The 20,231-nt window shown below is 36.3% G+C and overlaps 1 protein-coding gene across 3 annotated transcripts; it reads left to right on the forward strand.

Annotated features, from left to right (window-relative positions):
- The first annotated feature begins 2,830 nt into the window (after positions 1–2,830).
- kifc1 (kinesin family member C1) lies at positions 2,831–20,086 on the forward strand. 3 transcript variants are annotated; one of them, XM_063011415.1, is made up of 16 exons: positions 2,831–2,874; positions 10,962–11,036; positions 11,152–11,248; positions 11,473–11,526; positions 11,836–11,877; positions 12,510–12,705; positions 12,817–12,982; positions 13,403–13,570; positions 14,272–14,391; positions 16,435–16,719; positions 16,869–17,033; positions 17,326–17,464; positions 17,930–18,069; positions 18,179–18,252; positions 19,443–19,518; positions 19,600–20,086. In XM_063011415.1, exons 1-16 carry the CDS (start codon positions 2,857–2,859, stop codon positions 19,642–19,644), a joined length of 1,860 nt encoding a protein of 619 aa, XP_062867485.1. In that variant the 5' UTR covers positions 2,831–2,856; the 3' UTR covers positions 19,645–20,086. The 3 variants fall into 3 exon arrangements, with proteins under 3 accessions (XP_062867485.1, XP_062867500.1, XP_062867493.1); XM_063011430.1 differs by lacking the exon at positions 2,831–2,874 and adding an exon at positions 10,110–10,130; XM_063011423.1 differs by lacking the exon at positions 2,831–2,874 and adding an exon at positions 10,270–10,491.
- Positions 20,087–20,231: the final 145 nt, after the last annotated feature.

A 20,231-nucleotide genomic window follows, 5' to 3' on the forward strand; every position in this document is an offset into this window, starting at 1 on the left:
CTTCACAGGTTGCCACTGGAATGCTTTTCCACTCCTCCATGACAACATCACGGAGCTGGCAGATATTCTAGACTTTGCGCTCCTCCACCTTCCGCTTGAGGATGCCCCAAATATGTTCTATTGGGTTTAGGTCTGGAGACATGCTTGGCCAGTCCATCACCTTTACCCTCAGCCTCTTCAATAAAGCAGTGGTCGTCTTAGAGGTGTGTTTGGGGTCATTATCATGCTGGAACACTGCCCTGCGACCCAGTTTCCGGAGGGAGGGGATCATGTTCTGCTTCAGTATTTCACAGTACATATTGGAGTTCATGTGTCCCTCAATGAAATATAACTCCCCAACACCTGCTGCACTCATGCAGCCCCAGACCATGGCATTCCCACCACCATGCTTGACTGTAGGCATGACACACTTATCTTTGTACTCCTCACCTGATTGCCGCCACACATGCTTGAGACCATCTGAACCAAACAAATTAATCTTGGTCTCATCAGACCATAGGACATGGTTCCAGTAATCCATGTCCTTTGTTGACATGTCTTCAGCAAACTGTTTGTGGGCTTTCTTGTGTAGAGACTTCAGAAGAGGCTTCCTTCTGGGGTGACAGCCATGCAGACCAATTTGATGTAGTGTGCGGCGTATGGTCTGAGCACTGACAGGCTGACCCCCCACCTTTTCAATCTCTGCAGCAATGCTGACAGCACTCCTGCGCCTATCTTTTAAAGACAGCAGTTGGATGTGACGCTGAGCACGTGTACTCAGCTTCTTTGGACGACCAACGCGAGGTCTGTTCTGAGTGGACCCTGCTCTTTTAAAACGCTGGATGATCTTGGCCACTGTTCTGCAGCTCAGTTTCAGGGTGTTGGCAATCTTCTTGTAGCCTTGGCCATCTTCATGTAGCGCAACAATTCGTCTTTTAAGATCCTCAGAGAGTTCTTTGCCATGAGGTGCCATGTTGGAACTTTCAGTGACCACTATGAGAGAGTGTGAGAGCTGTACTACTAAATTGAACACACCTGCTCCCTATGCACACCTGAGACCTAGTAACACTAACGAGTCACATGACATTTTGGAGGGAAAATGACAAGCAGTGCTCAATTTTGACATTTAGGGGTGTAGTCTCTTAGGGGTGTACTCACTTTTGTTGCCGGTGGTTTAGACATTAATGGCTGTATATTGAGTTATTTTGAGGGAAGAATAAATTTACACTGTTATATAAGCTGCACACAGACTACTTTTCATTGTGTCAAAGTGTCATTTTGTCAGTGTTGTCCCATGAAAAGATATACTTAAATATCTGCAGAAATGTGAGGGGTGTACTCACTTTTGTGATACACTGTAGTTCTTTTCAGGTCTCAGCTAACCATTAGATGACCAGGTGTTAAACGAAGCTGAAAATAGGACTCATCAGAGGTTCACTCAATCCAGTCCTCTAATATACAACCATTATGGTGTTTTACAAACATCATCCTAGCTCCTCTTATTGATGCAGGCATTTTCTAGCTTTGTATGACTTCAGTCCTTTCCCTAGGAGACTGTTTCGAATTATTGTCATTGCCCACTCTACCCCAGCTGCCGTGCATTGTGAGGTTATTGAGTAAAATTCAAATGAGATGGCCAACATTCTGGTTTGTGGAGTTGAGTCTTGACACTCACAGGAGCCCTCTGCCAATAAAGGTTTTTGCTGACCAGCTTGTCCAGTTGCAGGAGGGTAGTGATGACCACAGCAGTGTTTTTCCTACTTTTTATACTGGGTGTACAGTTACTGACTGTCCATACTTACTGCCCGTCTCTTTCTCTGTACTAGTTTTTTAAACTCCCCTTAACCCCTGTTAACACTTAAAAGGGGCCCAGAGAAACACCCCTTAAAATATTTTGTGTTTGGTGGAACATCTCAGCACTGCAATGACAATAATATGTAGCAGTGTGTGATGTATGATTGTATCAGGTACAGCAGTGTTGTTGGAATTTTTGAAGACCTTAGTTTCAGTGGTAAAAGTTATACTGTATAGTGCTTTAACCAACAATATAAAGCAAATAGCATTCTGTAATTCAAATGTGACCACTGCTTAAAAAATGGAGGAAGATCAACATGCGCATAAAAAAAGTCCTGAACCATACACCTACAAGAATACTAACATGGTATCTTTGACTAAATAAGAGCCACAACTGCTCTTGATACACTCAGACGAACAACACATGCTACCATGTCATTGTCATGTTGTGTGCTGACAGTGGTCTACCAATCAAACATCAAATGGTCAGTAAGGGTTCCTTTCATTTGATAATTGATGTACAGGGGGTGCCAATGTGCACAGAGCAACAGATGGGCTACAGTCAGAAATTGTACTTGTGTCCCCACAATTTATCAAAAAGTGTTTAAAAAGAGAGCATACCCCTGGCTGGTTAATTCAATGTTTTCCATTTCCCAGCGTCACCTTCTCATAATAACACAAGTAATTAGTGGAAATAGTACAATTGTGTGCATTACACCCGAATTTTAATTGAAAATGTCTGAAAAACATTTATTTGCAAGCTAAATGTAATCTTTAAATGATTGTGTATCTCTCTTGTTGCAGTGAACTGTCGCTAAAATGTAACTAACACTTAAATTAATATTAACAGCTAGTTATGCTATGTCAGTGTTTACATATTGTTGTACAAAGCAATCGCGCTAACCCAAGAAAGTCTCTGTTGTGTGCCTTTATACTGACTCTATCAATTTCAATTAAAAACACTAACTTTCTGTATCGTAGTAATTATTTTGTTGCACTAATGATTGCATTTAAATTAGTGTTGTTTTAAGCAGTAAAATGATGATATTTACCTGTGTAAAAATTGTTTTCAACAGTCTTTAGATGTACATGAAGCATCAGGTAAGTGCAGAGTATTTATGTCAGGTATTAATGTTTGATAAGACAAAGACACTAATAATAATATGTAGTATATGAATATAAATTGACTACTACTGCAGACAAAATCAAATAGAAACAAAAATAAGCTATTTTACATGTGCTAAATTGAAAGTAGCTTAATAAGAGGTGTTTCAATGTTTTACCTTTAACTTTATTTACACACTATTTTTTTATTTGATGCCTGCAACACATTCCAGAAATTTTGAGGCAGGGCAAATTAAGACCAAGACACTTTGAAATGTACAAACCGCGATTGCTGTAAAAAAATTTTGATTTGTTATTTCATTTAAACATTTACAGTGTTTCAGTTTATTTGTTAAAATGCAGTCATTCTTGCATTTCAGGTCTGCATTACCAAAAACAGTTGGGATGGTAAAGCATTTACCACTTTGTGATGTTGCTATTCCTTCTCACAACACTTTTGGCACAAAGCATTTTGGCACCAAGACATTTTGGCACCAAGCATACCAAGTAATGAAGTGTTTCAGGTGTTATTTTGTCCTATTCTTTCTACAAACACATCTTAAAAGTTTCATTTTAAAATTCTCCACACATTCTACTGGAGACAGGTCAGAACTGCAGGCAAACTGCACCATCTTCTTCCTCAGCCTTATCTTTGTAATGTGTGCAGCATGTGGTTTTGCATTGTCTTGTTAAAAAAAGGAAGGATGGATGTCTCTGGAAAAGATGTCATATTGAAGGCAGCATATGTTCCTGTAAAACCTGTGTACTTTTCTGCATTAATGCTGCCATCAAGTGTAATGAATGTTTTTTTATCATAAATATCATGGTTCAGTTTAGGCTGGCACCCTTTACACACTGAAATTTCTCCGGATCATTTTATCATATTGTGCACTGTTGAGGGAGAAATATGCAAATCCCTCGAAGATCCCTTTGCTCCTTAAAGGTTCGGCCTTTCATGGATACTGCTTTTGTTTTAAATCATGATTACTATCACCCTAAATTGCCCCCATCCCAACTTTTTTGGAATGTGTTGCATGCCTGAAATGCAGGAATGGTGTGTATTAACAAAGGAAAAAAGTGGAAATATCTTAGGTTCGTACTGTCATCAGTGAAATAAAAGTCATATAAATAAGCATTTAGCAAACAATCTCATCCAGAGTCACTTAGAGCGTCTGCAAATAAAAAACATACATGTACTCCAGTAAAGACATACAGTTTATGGTCAGTTGTGACAGAGTGGTGCATCTACCTAAGGTAGGGTTAGCATTAGGGTTAGGGTTTGAAAAAAAACACACATGAATACCTCATGAATAAAATTGCCATTGTTATAAATAAACCACTTTTAAATGATGTGAAAACAAGATTTATATTAGTTGTCTAATAATGTTTTTAAAATTTATGGCAGAAAGTATGTGAATCCCCCTACTAATTATTCAATTTTGACTTTGAAGCTAGAGTTTTTCTAAGGGTATTTACAAATATTTATAAACTATAGGTCCAAAAGTACATAGTGTTGTTTTTTTTTGCTGCAAGGTGCAGCTAATGTATAAAACAAACGATGGATTTCAAATGTAATGTGCCACAAGTTTATTTGCAAAATATTCCACTAGCACACCAGGGCTGGGATTCGGAACTCCCCAAGTTCAAATCTCAGCTCTGCTACCAATTGTCTGGGAGCTCCCTAGCGGGCACAATTGGAGGTACCTGCAGCAGACAAAATTGGCCACTAAAGTCTGCTGGGTGGGGAAAATACCAGACTGGAAAAAGATCTTGGTTATGCCAGTTTTTTAGTTGTTCAGATCGCTGTACAATTCACACTACACAACTGGATCTCTCACACACTACACTATGCACCATCAGGATGAATTGTAGGCGAGACTATCTGGTCTCCCAAACTACGTTTTGTCATGAAAACAAACACGAGAAGTGATGAGGGGTTTAGAGATACCAAATCCAAAAATGCACGTCAACAATAAGCGAGCGAACAAACTTGTTTGTGCACTGATGTGCAGCGTAAAAGCAAGTAGGAAAAATAAATGAATCTGAGTAAAGTGGGTGGATTTGGCTTCACAACCAACAGGGATTGTATTGTAGTGAGTTGGAGGTTAAAAAATATTTTTTGCAATGCAACGTTGTTATTGTGTTTTGTCGAGAACGATAAGGTCAGAAATACTGTAAAACGTGTGTGTGCTGATGTATTCTGATATAAACTATATTATGCCCCTGTCCCACATTTTTTACAACTCCTCCTCTGCCAGTCGCCCGACTGAGATCCAGATATTTAGCATGCTAGACATCTTTCTTCAGTTGGCGAGCGCTTGGCGAGCTGCTCGGATCGAGTCTTTGAGCAGTTCACACATAGGGCAAAAATCGTGTAGTGTGAACTAGGCATTAGCTGCAGTACAAGACTGGAGAAAAGCGGAGATCAGTGTGTTGTGTGCGAAACTGGCCTCATGCACGAATCCACGGAAGTATGGGCAAATATGTAAGGGTCGATGGACTGCGCCCCTGTCAGGAGGGAGCATGTGTCTGGCAAATATACCATCCTCGAACACGTGATCAACATCTCCAGCAGCAGAATTGACTACACCAAATTGGGAGAAACGGGAAGGAAATTAATAAAATAAAAATGCAGCAGTATCACTTTTTAACACAATTATGCTAACACAAATTAGCATAATTGACAGAAATGGACAGGAAATGGGAATCAGTCAAGGTATAGATACAGTAGTGTTAAAAAAAAATAGCAGTGATTTTAAAAAAGTGAATAAAGCACAAAATCATTATAATAACTTTTATTTCCATAAATGCAAATGCACTGAAAATACTACACTTTTAATTCTAAATCAAAACATTAACAACATTTAGCCAGTTTGTGTTAATCCTTTACAGAAAGTTAAGAAAAATGAATATTAGGCTGTTCAAAAAAATAGCAGTGCCAGCATTTTTCTTAAAAAACTCAAAAAAAATTTCTATAAACTGAAAATGTTTGAGGTTTCACTTTACTTTAAATTACTGAACTAATATTTAGTGGCATAACAATTGTTTCCAAGATCTGTGTTGCATGGAGTCGACCAACTTCTGGCACCTCTGAACAGGTATTCCAGTCCAGGATGATTAGACTACATTCCACAGTTCTTCTGCAATTTTGGGTTTTGCCTCAAAAAAACACGTTTCAGATATCAGCCCACAAGTTCTCTATGGGATTGAAGTCAGGGGATTGGGCTGGTCACTCTATTACCTCAATCTTGTTTGTCTGTAACCAAGATGTTTTGGGTCATTGTCATGTTAAAACACCCATTTTAAGGGCATTTCTTCTTCGACATAGGGCAACATGATCTCCTCAAGTATTCTGATATATTTAAACTGATCCATGATCCCTCGTATGTGATAAATAGACATAACACCATGGTATGAAAAACATCCTCATATCATAGTTTTGTACCACCATGCTTTATTGTCTTCACAGTGAACTTTGGCTCGAATTCAGTGCTCGAGGGTCATCTGACATACTGTCTATGGCCACTTGACCCAAAAAGAACAATTTTGCTTTCACCAGTCCACAAAATGTTGAGCCATTTCTCTTTGGACCAGTCAATGTGTTCTTTGGGAAATTTGAACCCATTCAGGACATGTCTTTTTCTTAACAACGGGACTTTGCAAGGAGTTCTTGCTGGTAAATTGGCTTCACTTAATCATCTTCTGTACTCACTGGGAACTTCAGATGTTCCTTGATCTTTCTGGAGGTGATCACTGGCTGAACCTTTGCCATTCTGGCTATTCTTTGATCCATTCAAACAGTAGTTCCACGCTTCCTTCTGCATCTTTCAGGTTTTGGTTGTCACTTTAAGGCATTTGAGATCATTTTAGCTGAGCAGCCTATCATTTGCTGCACTTCTCTGTATGTTTTTTCCCTCTAAAATCAACTTTTTAATCAAAGTACGCTGTTCATCAGAACAATGTCTGGAACAACCCATTTTACCCAGTATTTCAGAAGGAAATGCGCTATGACCAACCTGTGCAACATTTGCCACCCTCCTACCTTAAATAAGGGCCAAAATTGACACCCATTCTTCTGCAGAATGAATGACTTCACCAATTGAACTCCTCACTGCTATTATTTTGAACAACCCCCTTTCAATCAATGCTTCAATTACTCAGAATGAGTGGGATGCATGTCCTAATTGTTGGGTTTGTTTTGTTTTCATTACTACACTTTCAAGCAGCCCCGGTTCTGGACTGCTTTGCTTGGGGGGGGCAGTAAAACCTAATGAGGGGGCATGTTGATAGTCATGTTTTTGAAGCCAGAAATATATTCAAGGCTTGATTTGTGCATGAATGATGACAGCCAAGCTATTGATACTGGCTTAAAGTGATGTATGAGGTAAAGAAATAAAAATGCATGTTTTCGAACTTAAACTTAAAACCCAATGATTAAAAAATACATGTTGATTATGTAAATGGAGAAAAAAGATTATCTAATTGTATTTCATTTTAATACGCCCCCTTAATTAAATTGCCATTACTAATAGAACAACTCTATTTCTTGAAAGGCTTTAATACAAATTTAAGTCAAAGCTGACAAATGTACCTACACACAGACTGAGAATATTCAAACGTGGAAATAGGAATGAGTGAGAATATTATTGGGAAATTAAAATATAAAGAAAACAAAAGAATACTAATTCTGTAAAAAAAAAAGTGTTTACCAGTATACCTGCCTCTCGCTCACACTAACAGAACATATACTGCCGAACTGAACTGTTTGGGGCAGTCTGCCGATTTTTATATGACTCAAAGAGCCAATCAGGAATAAGCAAGGAAATATCTTCACACTGTAAAACAAAATGCATTTTTGTGATTGGTTCAGAGATAATTTTAAAAATAGCCGTTGCTTGCATTGTGCTTGGGGGGGGCAAAGACACAATTTGGGGGGGCAATGCCCCCCTCAGCCTCCCCCTAGCGCCGGCCCTGCTTTCAAGTCAATTTTTTGCTATGTAGAAATAGCATTTCTACTAAAAACTTTGATTTATCAAGTTAATGGTGTTGGACTGCTATTTTTTTGAACACCACTGTAGGTCTAGTACAGTTGATTCATTGATTTATTATTGGAATTATTATTATTTATAATATTATTGCACTTAATGCTCTTAGTTTTGTGGTGTCCTTTTACAATGAGACATTCTAACAAAACAACAAAATTAAAATCCAACTGACAAGAGTGTATAAAATGATATTTAAGACAAACACATTTTAATGTTGACTTTATTGTATGGTTGCAACAGAATACAATGTAAAAAGCACTACTTGGTTTGACCAGGAGATGTTGCCACTGTGCAGCATGTTAAAAAGCTTCGAGCAATAAATCCTTTTCCAATCCTACACAATCCTTAGTTTTTCCCATTGTGCACCAAACAAGTTTTTCCTGTATGGTTGGAATTCTATGCAAATAGATTTTTTTCCCTCACAGCATTGATAGCAAGGGATGATATGCCCAAAGGCCACCTATTTAGTATTTTTATTGTACAATACTCAAATATAACACGTGAGTCATTCTATAATTTGGGGTACATTCCATGTCCAATGATAATAATTATATTTATTCTAACTATTTTCTTTAAAAATGTCATATTTTACCTATTAATGGAAAACATGTTGTAATATCACAAAAACATTATGTGCATCCTATGCTTCATTTAGCTTGAAATTTGTCATGATGTTCCTAAATGAACAGTTTTTGCTGTGTCCTTTTTTTAAGTTGAGGGTGCCTTGGTTTCAAAATAATGTATAAAATCATTAAGGGCAACAACATCTATTTTTTTTTTTATTTAAAAAGTTTAAATACTAAGGAAAAATAATATTTTTTAAATTGAGTTTCTTTTTAAAATAATTTAAATATCTTTATTTATTAATGTCCGCAAAAGTTCTGTCAACTATGTTACTAACAGAACTCCACTCAGCAACTCAAAAATGGTTTGTTCTAAAACTATGTGACCAGCATTACATGATATCATTTTTCTCTGTGGAGGGTATATTGAACAAACTGTGGTAAGTGTCCTCTTATTTTTTTAAATATTTTATCTATAATATACGACGGCGTCGTAATAATAGAACATTGTCAATGAGTATATTAATTGACCGTCAACTATGTTACATACATTGTTATGGTTACAATTTTTTTTATAATTTTAATTCAAATGTACATTCAAATTAGACATTATTCTGTTCAAGAAATGACATGTGGTCAGCCAGGCAAGGTCTACCACTGAAGTTATGGGTCAAAATAGGGAAATTGTCAACTATGTTACCTGTCAACTAAGTTACCTAGTAGTCTACATCTACTGTCCCTTTAAAATTAAAATAAAATAATGTTTAAGCTTTGCAAATAGTGGATATGTTACACTAAAGGAATATATTAACTTGAACCACTGATTGTTCTATTGAGAGAGAACATTGTTTTTGTACTTTTTTGGTGATGTGAAATGTACCCCAAATTATAGAATGACCCACGTATTGTTACCAATCGCCTATTTGCTGGTTGTAGTGGGCAGATTGGGGGGAGGGGTTCAGGAAGTATCAGGACTTATATGATAGTGAAATGTCTAATAAATATAAATCTAAAAATCATACATTTTTCATATTTATATGTACATATATTTTTTCCCCAAAATAAATCCTAATACTTTTATTCTGTAAAAAAAAAAAAAAAAAAAACTGGGAACACTCAGGGTGTTTAATGTCCAGTTTAAAACTCAACGAGATTCTTAGTGGTGTTTTGACTATGAATCAAACGTTTTAAATCTTGCATTACTAAAATTAAAGTATACTATTTTAGCTTTAATAAACAAACAAACTTTTTCCCCCTTCAGAGTATGACGTGGTTAGACCGGAGATGATCACTCTTTAGTGGAACCCAGCCTACATTTCGCAATGCGTTGTGGGAACAGCATTTTTATTCTGGTCTTTTTCGCTTTTTTATTTTAAAGTTATTGATCTAAGACAATTCATGTCGTATCTTGTTGGGTTGGTTCTTCAGCATTGTTTCCATAAAACGTCTGCAAAAATAAACCATGTTTTTTTTCGGAATCTATGCAGTGGGCGGCACCAGTTTTAATCCTGGGCGTTATTTCTCTCTCTTCCACGTTCATTGGTTGGAATTTGACCAATAGAACAGTATCCTTAACAGCGGCAAAAAATTTGAAATCCTCAAACGGATTTGAATTATTCAAGTCTGTGTTTGGTGTTTTCATACGGTCGGTGGTAATTTTTTCCCCTTTTAAGTAATAATATTATAATAATGATTATTATTATTATTATTGCATTGTGTTTTATGTTTTATTTGAATATAAACCTGGTTAGATTTTCAATGCTACCTGCAACATTATAGCAAATATTTAGAAACGGTCAAAACTATCTTTCACCAGTATTATTAGTGTATTAACGCAAGTAATCATGCATTCATATTATAGCTGTTTAGATGATTTCGTTACAATTAGGTTAAGGTTGCTGGGTTGATTTTGACAGTTTTGTATGATCTAGCTAGCCTAATGATTAGTTCACGTTATATATATTTTTCCTTTAGACAATAATCTGACAGAATAAATGAACAAAGAGGTGAGTGCTGATTCTTAATGGTTTTTTTTTTTGGCTTAGTCATGTTGCCTGGTTAACCAGTTTAGCCACATTAGCAGGATATTATGCTGTTATTGTATGCCGTTAAACTGTGTTTATACCGTGTTTAATGTAGTATTTATGTGGTATATTTTAAAATTATTCAAAGCTACAAAACATGTTTTGACAGTACCCTGCTCACTCTTCCTGCAGGCACAACATAAGATGTAGATTGTATTGTGATGGCAGATTTTGCTATATATTTCAAACCTTGTTTTATAACATGTCAACAGTTGTAAAGGTTTTAGACATTAAAAAGTGATTTCATCAATACATAGGTTATAAATGTTACCTTCACTGGAAAGAACAATAATTAAATAAAAATCAACAAATTAGCAGGCTGGTTATCTAAAGATTGTTCTATGTACATGTGTTAAGTAGGTTCTTTACTAAATTGCTGTTGCATTTTACAGAATGCAATGTCTCGTTTACCGGTCATATCTGGGAAACGGCCTCTTTCCAGCACAGCAGATGGAGAGTGTCAACAGGTTATTTTTCGTCTTAATTATAGCATGTTCATTCAACACGTTTAATTTACATGCACACTGAACTTCCTTAATTTTATAAAAAGCTTTATAGTTTCCAAATTTCTCCTGTTTCTAGCGAAAGATACGAAAGGTTGAGACAGAGGCACATCAGAGGTTCAAAACTGCTGCCAGTGTAGTGCCTCCCAAACGTCCTGGACCAGCCAAAGCAATCAGTAAGACTTAATTATGTAATTCAGTACTACTCTAGATATTGTTGTGAAGAGACATTTAAATGCTACTATCTAACCTGTACGCTTTTGTACATGTAGCAGTGGTAAGCTCAGTTTATTTATGAAATTTTTTTATAAATTATTGAACTTCATAAACTCTTCGCCTGAATAACACATTTGCTTAAAATTGCTGGCTAATTTTGTTAATTTAATTCATATATTTATAGCTAAACCCCTTCGTCAAACTGGTGCAATGACTGTGGCAGCAGCCCCTTCAAGAGGTAAGTCAGGTTTTGTTCTGTGCATAGTATGGAGTTTAAAGGTAATTACTTGAAACAATTTGATATGGTGCATCTGTTCCTGGAGGTAAATTGTCAATCTCTGAGCATGCCAACAATTAAATAATTGCTGTAGCTCATCTCTAAAAAAAATCAAGTTGTATCTTTATTAAAAAAGTTTCATGGCTGCAATGGTAATTGAACAGAATGTCCAAGTGTGACTGGTTTTTATTTTTTGTTGACTTAAAATGCTTTTTTGCTTTTTATTGTTATATTAAACTGTATGTTTTAGGATTTTTTTTTTTCTTTTAGGTGACATGAAAAAGTCAGCTGCGACTGCCACAATTGCCAAAGGTTATATACTTTTTCTTTAGACTTTTGGTATTATAGACCTTTCAGGTTTTGAAGACTCTTGGTGTAGTGTGCACATCGGAGAGATACAATTCAATAGTATGGAATATAAATTAAACCCACAGCATGTATACTGGACCATGACCATGTTAATATGAAATAGCTACCAAAATGGGGGAAGAAAGTGTAAATTTTATGTTTAAACATATTAAAGCACTTAAGTCAAAGAAAATCTTTGACATGATTAGAGCTGTACTGCAAATCATTTAAGACCATTTAAGAGTGTCACACTGCACATCATACACCAATCAACTAAATAATTTTAACAACATTTGTCTCATTTAAGTAACCTAACATGCCTCAGTCTTTTGGAGTTGTTTTTAAAACATTTTGGGGTTCTTTTTAAACATTTATATAAATTACCTTGCAAACATTGTATTACAAATATTGACCAGTATTAGTTTTAAATGTCTATGCATGAGAAATTATAGGTGAATGGTAAATTTGTATAATCTTTAAAGTGGTTATTTTTGTTAAATATAAACTATGACCAACTGGGCAAAATGTATTTTTAGGACACATGGGCTATTACAATTGTTCTAACTTTTTGGTAATCTTTTATTCATTACATACAGGTGTGGGTACATCAAAAAGACCAGGATGGGACTTAAAAGGAAAAGTCAGTGATATGGAGAACAAAATTCAGAACTACCAAAGTAAAATGAAATCTGTAAACCACGAAAACGAGAACCTGAAGGAATCAATTTCAAAGGTGCAAAAAATTGAGGCAGAAGCCCAGGAGGAAAACAAACAGTTGAAAAAGCATCTTAGGTAAATTTAATTTGATCATTTATTATTAATTGTAATGTTTGTGCTATATAATTAGATGTAATGTGTTTGTGTGAAAGCAGAAATTTGATGTCTTGAATTTAATATTTATAGAGACATTGAAGAAAAACTAGCCAAGCTGGCCACTGTAAAAGATGAGCTGGAGAGAACTACTGAAGAGAGAGATGGCCTGCAGAAGGACTTAAAAAAATTAACAGATGAATATGAGGTTTTAAAAAAGCTTAGAAATGAACTAGAAGCTGAGTTCCGCAATGTGCAGGTATGTCTGTCTACACTTTTTGGGTGTACAGTGTGCTAAGGAAGTGTATATTTTTATTTATTTAAAAGAATAACCACATACTGTGTTTTGTACTGGAGTACAGTAAGTGGGAACTCAATATAAGACAGACAACAGTTGTTAAACAATTAGCTTATTTATTAAATGAATGAGATTTTCTGCTGCTATTTTTAAAACAAATCTAGTTGGTGTTCAAAAACATTAAAGATGCAATCCCTGGTTTGATGATGAATGCAAAAAGGCTATTAAAAAGCGAGAAAAATCTAGAAAGAACAGAGAAGAATATGCCCCATGTTAAATCTGCCATCTTAAAAATACAAATGTTGCTCGTATATCTTTTGTGTATAAAAGTTCTGACACTTTCATGAGTCATTTGTTTGCTTGTATTTTTTCCTATTTTAGAGCCAGCTCTCTATTCAGACTTCAGCTCTGGGCAGCTGTCAGGACAGTCTGCATGCAACTCAGGAGATGGTAAAAAGTTTGGAAGCAACAGTGGCCAGACAACAGGATGATCTTCACTATGGAGAAATGGAACGGAGGAAACTCCATAACACCATTCAGGAACTAAAGGTAGCAAGCGAGTATAAACCAGGGTACAGAAATATTTAAACTATAATTTAGCAGCAATACCAATATAATGTAGTTATTTGGTATCTGCAATAAATAAGCATACAATCCATATTTCACTCCAAAAACATTTAATATGCTTCCAGAGTGTTTTCATATATCTTGACTTGGCCCTTCTAGATATAAACCAAAATAATATTTATAAGCAAATATTTATGTTTAAAAAATACAAACATCAGCTTTATTAATGTTTTCTTGAGGCCTTTGCCATTGAAAAATGTGATTCCTACTGAGGTGCTGGCACAAGTGTTGCAAGAATACAGAGAGAATATAATAGCCGTTCCTGTGTGCTGATGTTATGGATATGTTTCCTGCCAGCAGCCTCAGAGAAACAAAGTAATATTCAAACAGTTCACAGGGGTTTTCGTATCTGTTGGTCCTGGATTTTGTGAAGTTGCTTTGAGACAATGTCTATTGTAAAAAGCGCTATATAAATAAAGTTAAGTTGACTTGACTTGACTTCACCAGTTTGAAATGAATGGGGAAAATTTTAAATTAATCTGTATAGGAACTTCGTGGTTCATCATTAACTAGGCTAAAAAAATATTAAATAACTTAACACTGTCTTTCTGTTAAAATGACAAACAGCAAGGATATATAATCTCATGTTTTTTCCTGCATTTGTCTGTCATATCTTTTTACAGGGCAACATTAGGGTTTTCTGCAGGGTCCGTCCTCTGCTTTCAAACAGGGAGGCAGCTGTTTCACACACTCAGCTTTCTTCCCATGACAACAAGGCTATAACCCTTGCTAAAACAGAAGAGGTAAACACTTAACCCTCCTATTACCTTTGGGGTCAATTTGACCCCATTCAATGTTTAACGTCTTTAAATAAATGATTGACATTTTTTTTGCTTCATATTTGATGACTTTTCCTAATTTAATGGGGACAACTGGGTAAACATTAAATTAACACGATGTTATGTTTTCAATGTCCTGTACACATGTTGTATGCATCGGTGTTCTTTGGGGTCAATTTGACCCCAGGCTGTTTTAGCTGTATAAAACATATAAAAAATATCAACGTTTTACACACATTTGTTTTGGTTGTTTAGGAAGATATTGAGGTCACTATGACATGCAATTTTATAATCTTCAAAAAACTTTAAGGCCCTAACCTCACATAACCATAACTGTGATAGTGCGAGAACCACTAATAGTTCACACAACCTGGGGGAGGGGGAAACATCATCCTCACAAGATTTTTCATATTTCCCATGCTGTGGGGACAGGAAAATATGGTTTCTGCGAATAGAGACAGAGGATGATGTTGAGGAGGACCCGGATTATTAGGCATCCTCCTCTGATTCTGAGACCCTCAGTGTTGACCCTTCTTTTGTCTCTCAACCACCAGCAAACACACTACCTTCCAAAACTGAAGTGTTATTATGGTCTGTCTCCCCACTGGAATAACAAGGCAGACTTAGTGCTGCTAATGTCAACAAAATGCTTCCAGACCCCACCAGATATGCTGTCAGTCATGTCTAAGACATAAAATCAGCATTTGAGCTCTTCATGACACGTGTATGGGGACAGTTGGAAAGACTTGGATGTGACCCACTTGCAAGCCTACATTGGGTTGCTTATTTTGGTGGGAGTGCACAAGTCAAAAGGCGAAACAACAGCAAGTCTTTGGGCTGCTGACACTGGAAGGGCAATATTTCCAGCCACCATGTCTCTAAACACATTCCATGTTTTCTCCCGTGTCATAAGCTTTGATGACAGAGAAACAAGGCAGGGCCGACGAGAGCGTGACAAACTTGCAGCAATATGGGATGTATGGGACAAGTGGGTTCAGCGATTACCCTTTCTTTACAATCCAGGCCCCCACGTGACTGTGGATGAATGTCTAATTGCATTTTGTGGGCTCTGTCCTTTCAGACAATACATGCCCATAATGATGATCTGTTTTACAAATAAAATCCTTCTAAATTTTTGAAACTGTGTGTCAAATTGACCCCAAACAGGTTATTATTCCATATAACAGAAATTGTTTTTCATTCCAAATGTTATAGATAACAAAAATACAGTATGTCACTCATATTAATCCATTAAAACACCAAAAAGATCTCTACTTCCAATTTTAGGTCAATCAATGAGATTTGATGGTGATCTGCATATTTCTCCATAGTCGTGCAACAGGTATTCTGGATGTATAAGGGGGGGGTGTTTATTTTTTTAAAAGGCTATGTAGGTGGTCAATGAACAAACAAAAAGTATGTGACACAAATTTGGGTAACAATTTTAATTATAATCATTTTCTGGAGATTTAAATTGCTGGGGTAAAATTGACCCCAAGCATAAAAGGTGTTAGTAAATTTGAAGGTAATAGGAGGGTTAAACATGGAAGCCAGATAATCAGTAGTAAGTTTTAAATTTGACCAAATTGCTCTAAAAGGTCTTAGCATAAAAAGGGTGGGTGGCACAGTGGCTCTGTGGGTAGCAGTGCAAGAAAGTCCTGGGTTTAATTCCCAGGTGGAGCGGTCAGGGTCCTTTCTGAGTTTGCATGTTCTCCCAGTGTCTACATGGTTTCCCTCCGGGAGCTCCAGTTTCCTCCCACTGTCTAAAGACATGCAAGTAAGGTGAATTGGAGATACAAAATTGATCATGACTAATATAAAACTTAAACTGAAATTTTGTGTAACGGATTACTTCTTGTTCCATCATGAATGTAACCAAAGTGTGTAAAACATGACATTAAAAATCCTGATAAAATATTAAAAAGGGCAACTGATGAATGGCATCTTTTAATTTTTGGATCTAACTAATTACTTTTTTTTATTATTATTATTTTTTTTTTTTTTAAGTCTCATGTGGGACGTGCTGCTGAAACTCAGAAGAATTACATCTTTAGGTTTGACTACGTGTTTGGGCCACACAGCTCCCAGAGGGAAGTTTTTCAGGAGATATCGCTGCTTGTGCAGTCAGCTCTTGATGGTTACAATGTCTGCTGCTTTGCGTATGGCCAGACAGGCAGTGGCAAAACTTATACAATGGAAGGAGTCGACATGGATGAAATGCGTGGAGTCATTCCCCGAGCTGTTGACCAGATTTTCAAGTCTGCCAAGGTGCTTGCTGAGCAAGGCTGGCAGGTAATGATTCAGCACTGGTTTAAATTTACTTTGTGGTTTTATGAGCTTTACTCCAACACTGTATTGTGTGACAAAACCAACTAAATGTTACCTTCATGTTGGTGCTAAGGGAAGGCAAGATAGTGATTTTTTTTTTTCTGTTGTTCCAGTATACATTTACAGCCAGCTTTGTTGAAATTTACAATGAGACTCTGCGAGATCTGCTTTACATGGGCAAACCCAGCAAGAGACCAGAACATGAGATCAAAAAGACAGCAAACAATGAAGTAACAGTCACTAACTTAAATTATCAAAAGGTCACCACAGAGGATGAGGTATGTTCATCATTTAATACAGTGAATGAAGATCTATTATATATGGAAAATTAACTTCTACTTTATGTTCTGTACTTTTGTTTTGTATTGTTTAGCTGGGTGATTTAGCATTTCAAAATAAAATGACACTTCTCCTGTGGTATAAGTGAAACTATGCAGTTAGAAATTTGTCTATGCTGGAGTCTGTAGTAACAGTGATCTAGTGATCACAGCAGCAGTCCCAAAAACTACATTTAAATATTCTGTTTGTAAATAAGGTAGGAAATAATTTTATTCTTTCTCTCAATTTTAGGTTGCAAACTTGATTATGTTGGCAAACCAGAACAGGTCCACCGCACGGACAAACATGAATGATCAATCCTCTCGCTCTCATTCCATTTTCCAGCTGGACATTGAGGGAGAAAACCTTGGTCGAGGAACTAAGTGCAAGTGTAAGAATTTATGATGTAAATTTCTTTGTGAGGTTAGGTCATGTTGACATGAATGCATAAGGTAATTTTTGCACTTTTGTCAGCTGGACATTTTCTTTTTAATGATGTATGCTACCACATTCCATAGGTGGAAGCCATTTTATAAATTTTTTTTTTTATTATTATTCAGCTGCCTAGTTTCTGCCAGTGTGTATCCCTTATAGCTGTAGACGTAAATTTCCTTCTTGGCTTACAAGAGTAAAAAACGATTTGGGCTCCTGTTGTCTGTTGGTCTGTTTGCTCCAAGATGCTTTAATGCTTATTTTTCTGCAAACCCCGAAGATGCTGGTGTGCATAAGCGTTAAAACTCCAATCTTGCAACACTCAATTACTTATCATGCATTGTTTTTAGTGTGCAATTTAAGGACAACATTAAATAAAGCCATTGTGCTACTGGTACATTAGGATGTTGTGTTTATATTTCAGCTTCTCTGTGTCTGGTGGATTTGGCTGGCAGTGAGAGGGTCCAAAAGAGCCAGTCTCAAGGAGAACGATTTAAGGAGATGACTGCCATAAATTCTTCACTGACTAATTTGGGCATTGTGATTGCTGCCCTTGCTAATAAGGTATGTCTGTTAGACTAGGAAGCAGTGTATCTTACGGTGCATTACAATTTGTTTTTATTATTATTCATTAGTAATTATTAAATATAATTACTGTACTCTTTTTGTTTAGGAGAGCTTTGTGCCATATCGAAACTCAAAACTTACCTACCTTCTTCAGGGATGCCTGGGTGGAAACAGCAAAACGTGAGTTAAAACTTCAGCTGAACAATATGGTCATGTAAAATGTATACATTCAAGCTCATGAGACAAAAAACCGAACCACCCACCAAATGTGCATTGCAGTGGCTGTTTTGTCACTGTACATTTTACATATATTTAAATGGTAATTACTTTTTCATGCCCCTGTAAGTTTGGGGAAAATATAAACACAGTTTGCTTCACAAATACTGGTATACATGGTTCAGCTAAGCAACAGGCTGTTGCTGCACTTATATCTAATCACAGAACAATTACTGGCTTTTTCACTTCAGTGACCATTGTAAATCCCTCTGACACCTGCAGTGCTTTCCTTTCAGCACTCAAAGGGTACCTTTTTAAATGGTGCATGTGTTCAGAAACGAGGCCCTAACTCCATAGTGGGCGCTAAAGATTCCTATAAGTCATGTGAAAACACAACCCGCTTTTTCAGATCATGTTCCCTATCAGCCAAATGGCTGCCATACGCATTTGTGTGCAGTGAACACAAGCTCATTTCATTTCATCCACCACTTTATCCTGGTCAAGGTTGCAGGAGACTATGTTGGACCAGATAACACTAGGCCCAAAGCAGGAATACCCACCAAAGGGTTTTGTCCATCAACCACATATGTTTGTTGTGTGCGTTGCATATACCACACAATTCTTACAGAGGCGGATGTAAATCCACTGGCTAGGAAGTTGAACACTGACTGTAGCATGTACTGTTTGCTCCACTATTTTCATGTCATGACGTTTTTGGGAATGCATGGTCGGAACAATTTGCCTCAAAGGTAAAAAAAAAAAAAAAAATACGGGCTGTGTAGTAGTTGTCAATTCTAATTTCTCTCCACCACTGAAACCACCAACAGTGGTTACTCAGGCATTTCACTCCTTCAGATGTTTAGCATATTAGGTGGGTGATCCTAGTGTTTTGGCTTATCTGTATAAATTTTGATTTATATTGTATTATTTGTACTATTCAAACAGTTTTAATGTAAAGAAAATGTTAAATCTGACCACAGTAAAAACCTTATTTTTAAGTCAGTGAAATAAAGGTTCAACATAATGAACAAAATAAGAAGAGAAGGAAACATGTTTTCCAACTTTATGTAATTGGCTGTAAAAGGAGGAGCCACCAAAGTTCAAGATTTTCTTTTATTTCCAAAATTGACTTATGTTTCTTTTCCTTTACCAAGGTTGATGTTTGTAAACATTTCACCAGAAGAAGACAGCTTCAGCGAATCACTTAATTCACTTCGCTTCGCCAGCAAGGTTAGTGCAAATCTTTCGGTGGCACTTGTATGTGGATTTTTTTTATTTATTATTATTTCTCATTCAAATTTGTATTTGCAGGTGAATGACTGTGTCATTGGGACCGCCACTGCCAATAGAAAGTAGCCTTTTGGTCTGTTTCTCAGAAATCTGTCAGCATTTTCTGTCCTAGCTTTTTTTCTTGGTGTATCAACATTTAATATTTCTTGTACAAAGCAATGTTTTAATCTATTTTATCTTTCTTTTGATATGTATTTTAAAAGGCTCATTAAATTTTACAGTATTTGCCACTTTCAGATACTTTAATCAGTTATGTTGACTAGTGTCATTTAAAAACAATGAATATTTTGGTGGAAAAATCATAATTCTTTTTGTATTACTTGCATGCATTTTGTGTGTTCAGCTGCTGAAATGTCTGGTTCAGCTCAATGACAGGTTTGTAATTACTGTATGTACATGTACCATATTAAAGTACACATTGCAATAGAAACAAATTATTTTGTCATATCCATTGCTTAATGCTTAAATTCTTGGCCAAAGCAACATTAAAACAACTTTGTTTCATGTAGGCATGGTGGGTTTTTTTGTTTGTTTTTTTTCCTCTTGATTAGTGTGACATCAAAACTAGAAAGGTTTTTGTGACTAACAACAAAATAAAATAACTATTGTCCTTTCTGTGAAAAAACTTGCAATATTTCCTCATGTAGTTATTC

Source organism: Trichomycterus rosablanca, chromosome 2, assembly GCF_030014385.1.
Source record: "Trichomycterus rosablanca isolate fTriRos1 chromosome 2, fTriRos1.hap1, whole genome shotgun sequence".
NCBI lineage: Eukaryota > Metazoa > Chordata > Actinopteri > Siluriformes > Trichomycteridae > Trichomycterus > Trichomycterus rosablanca.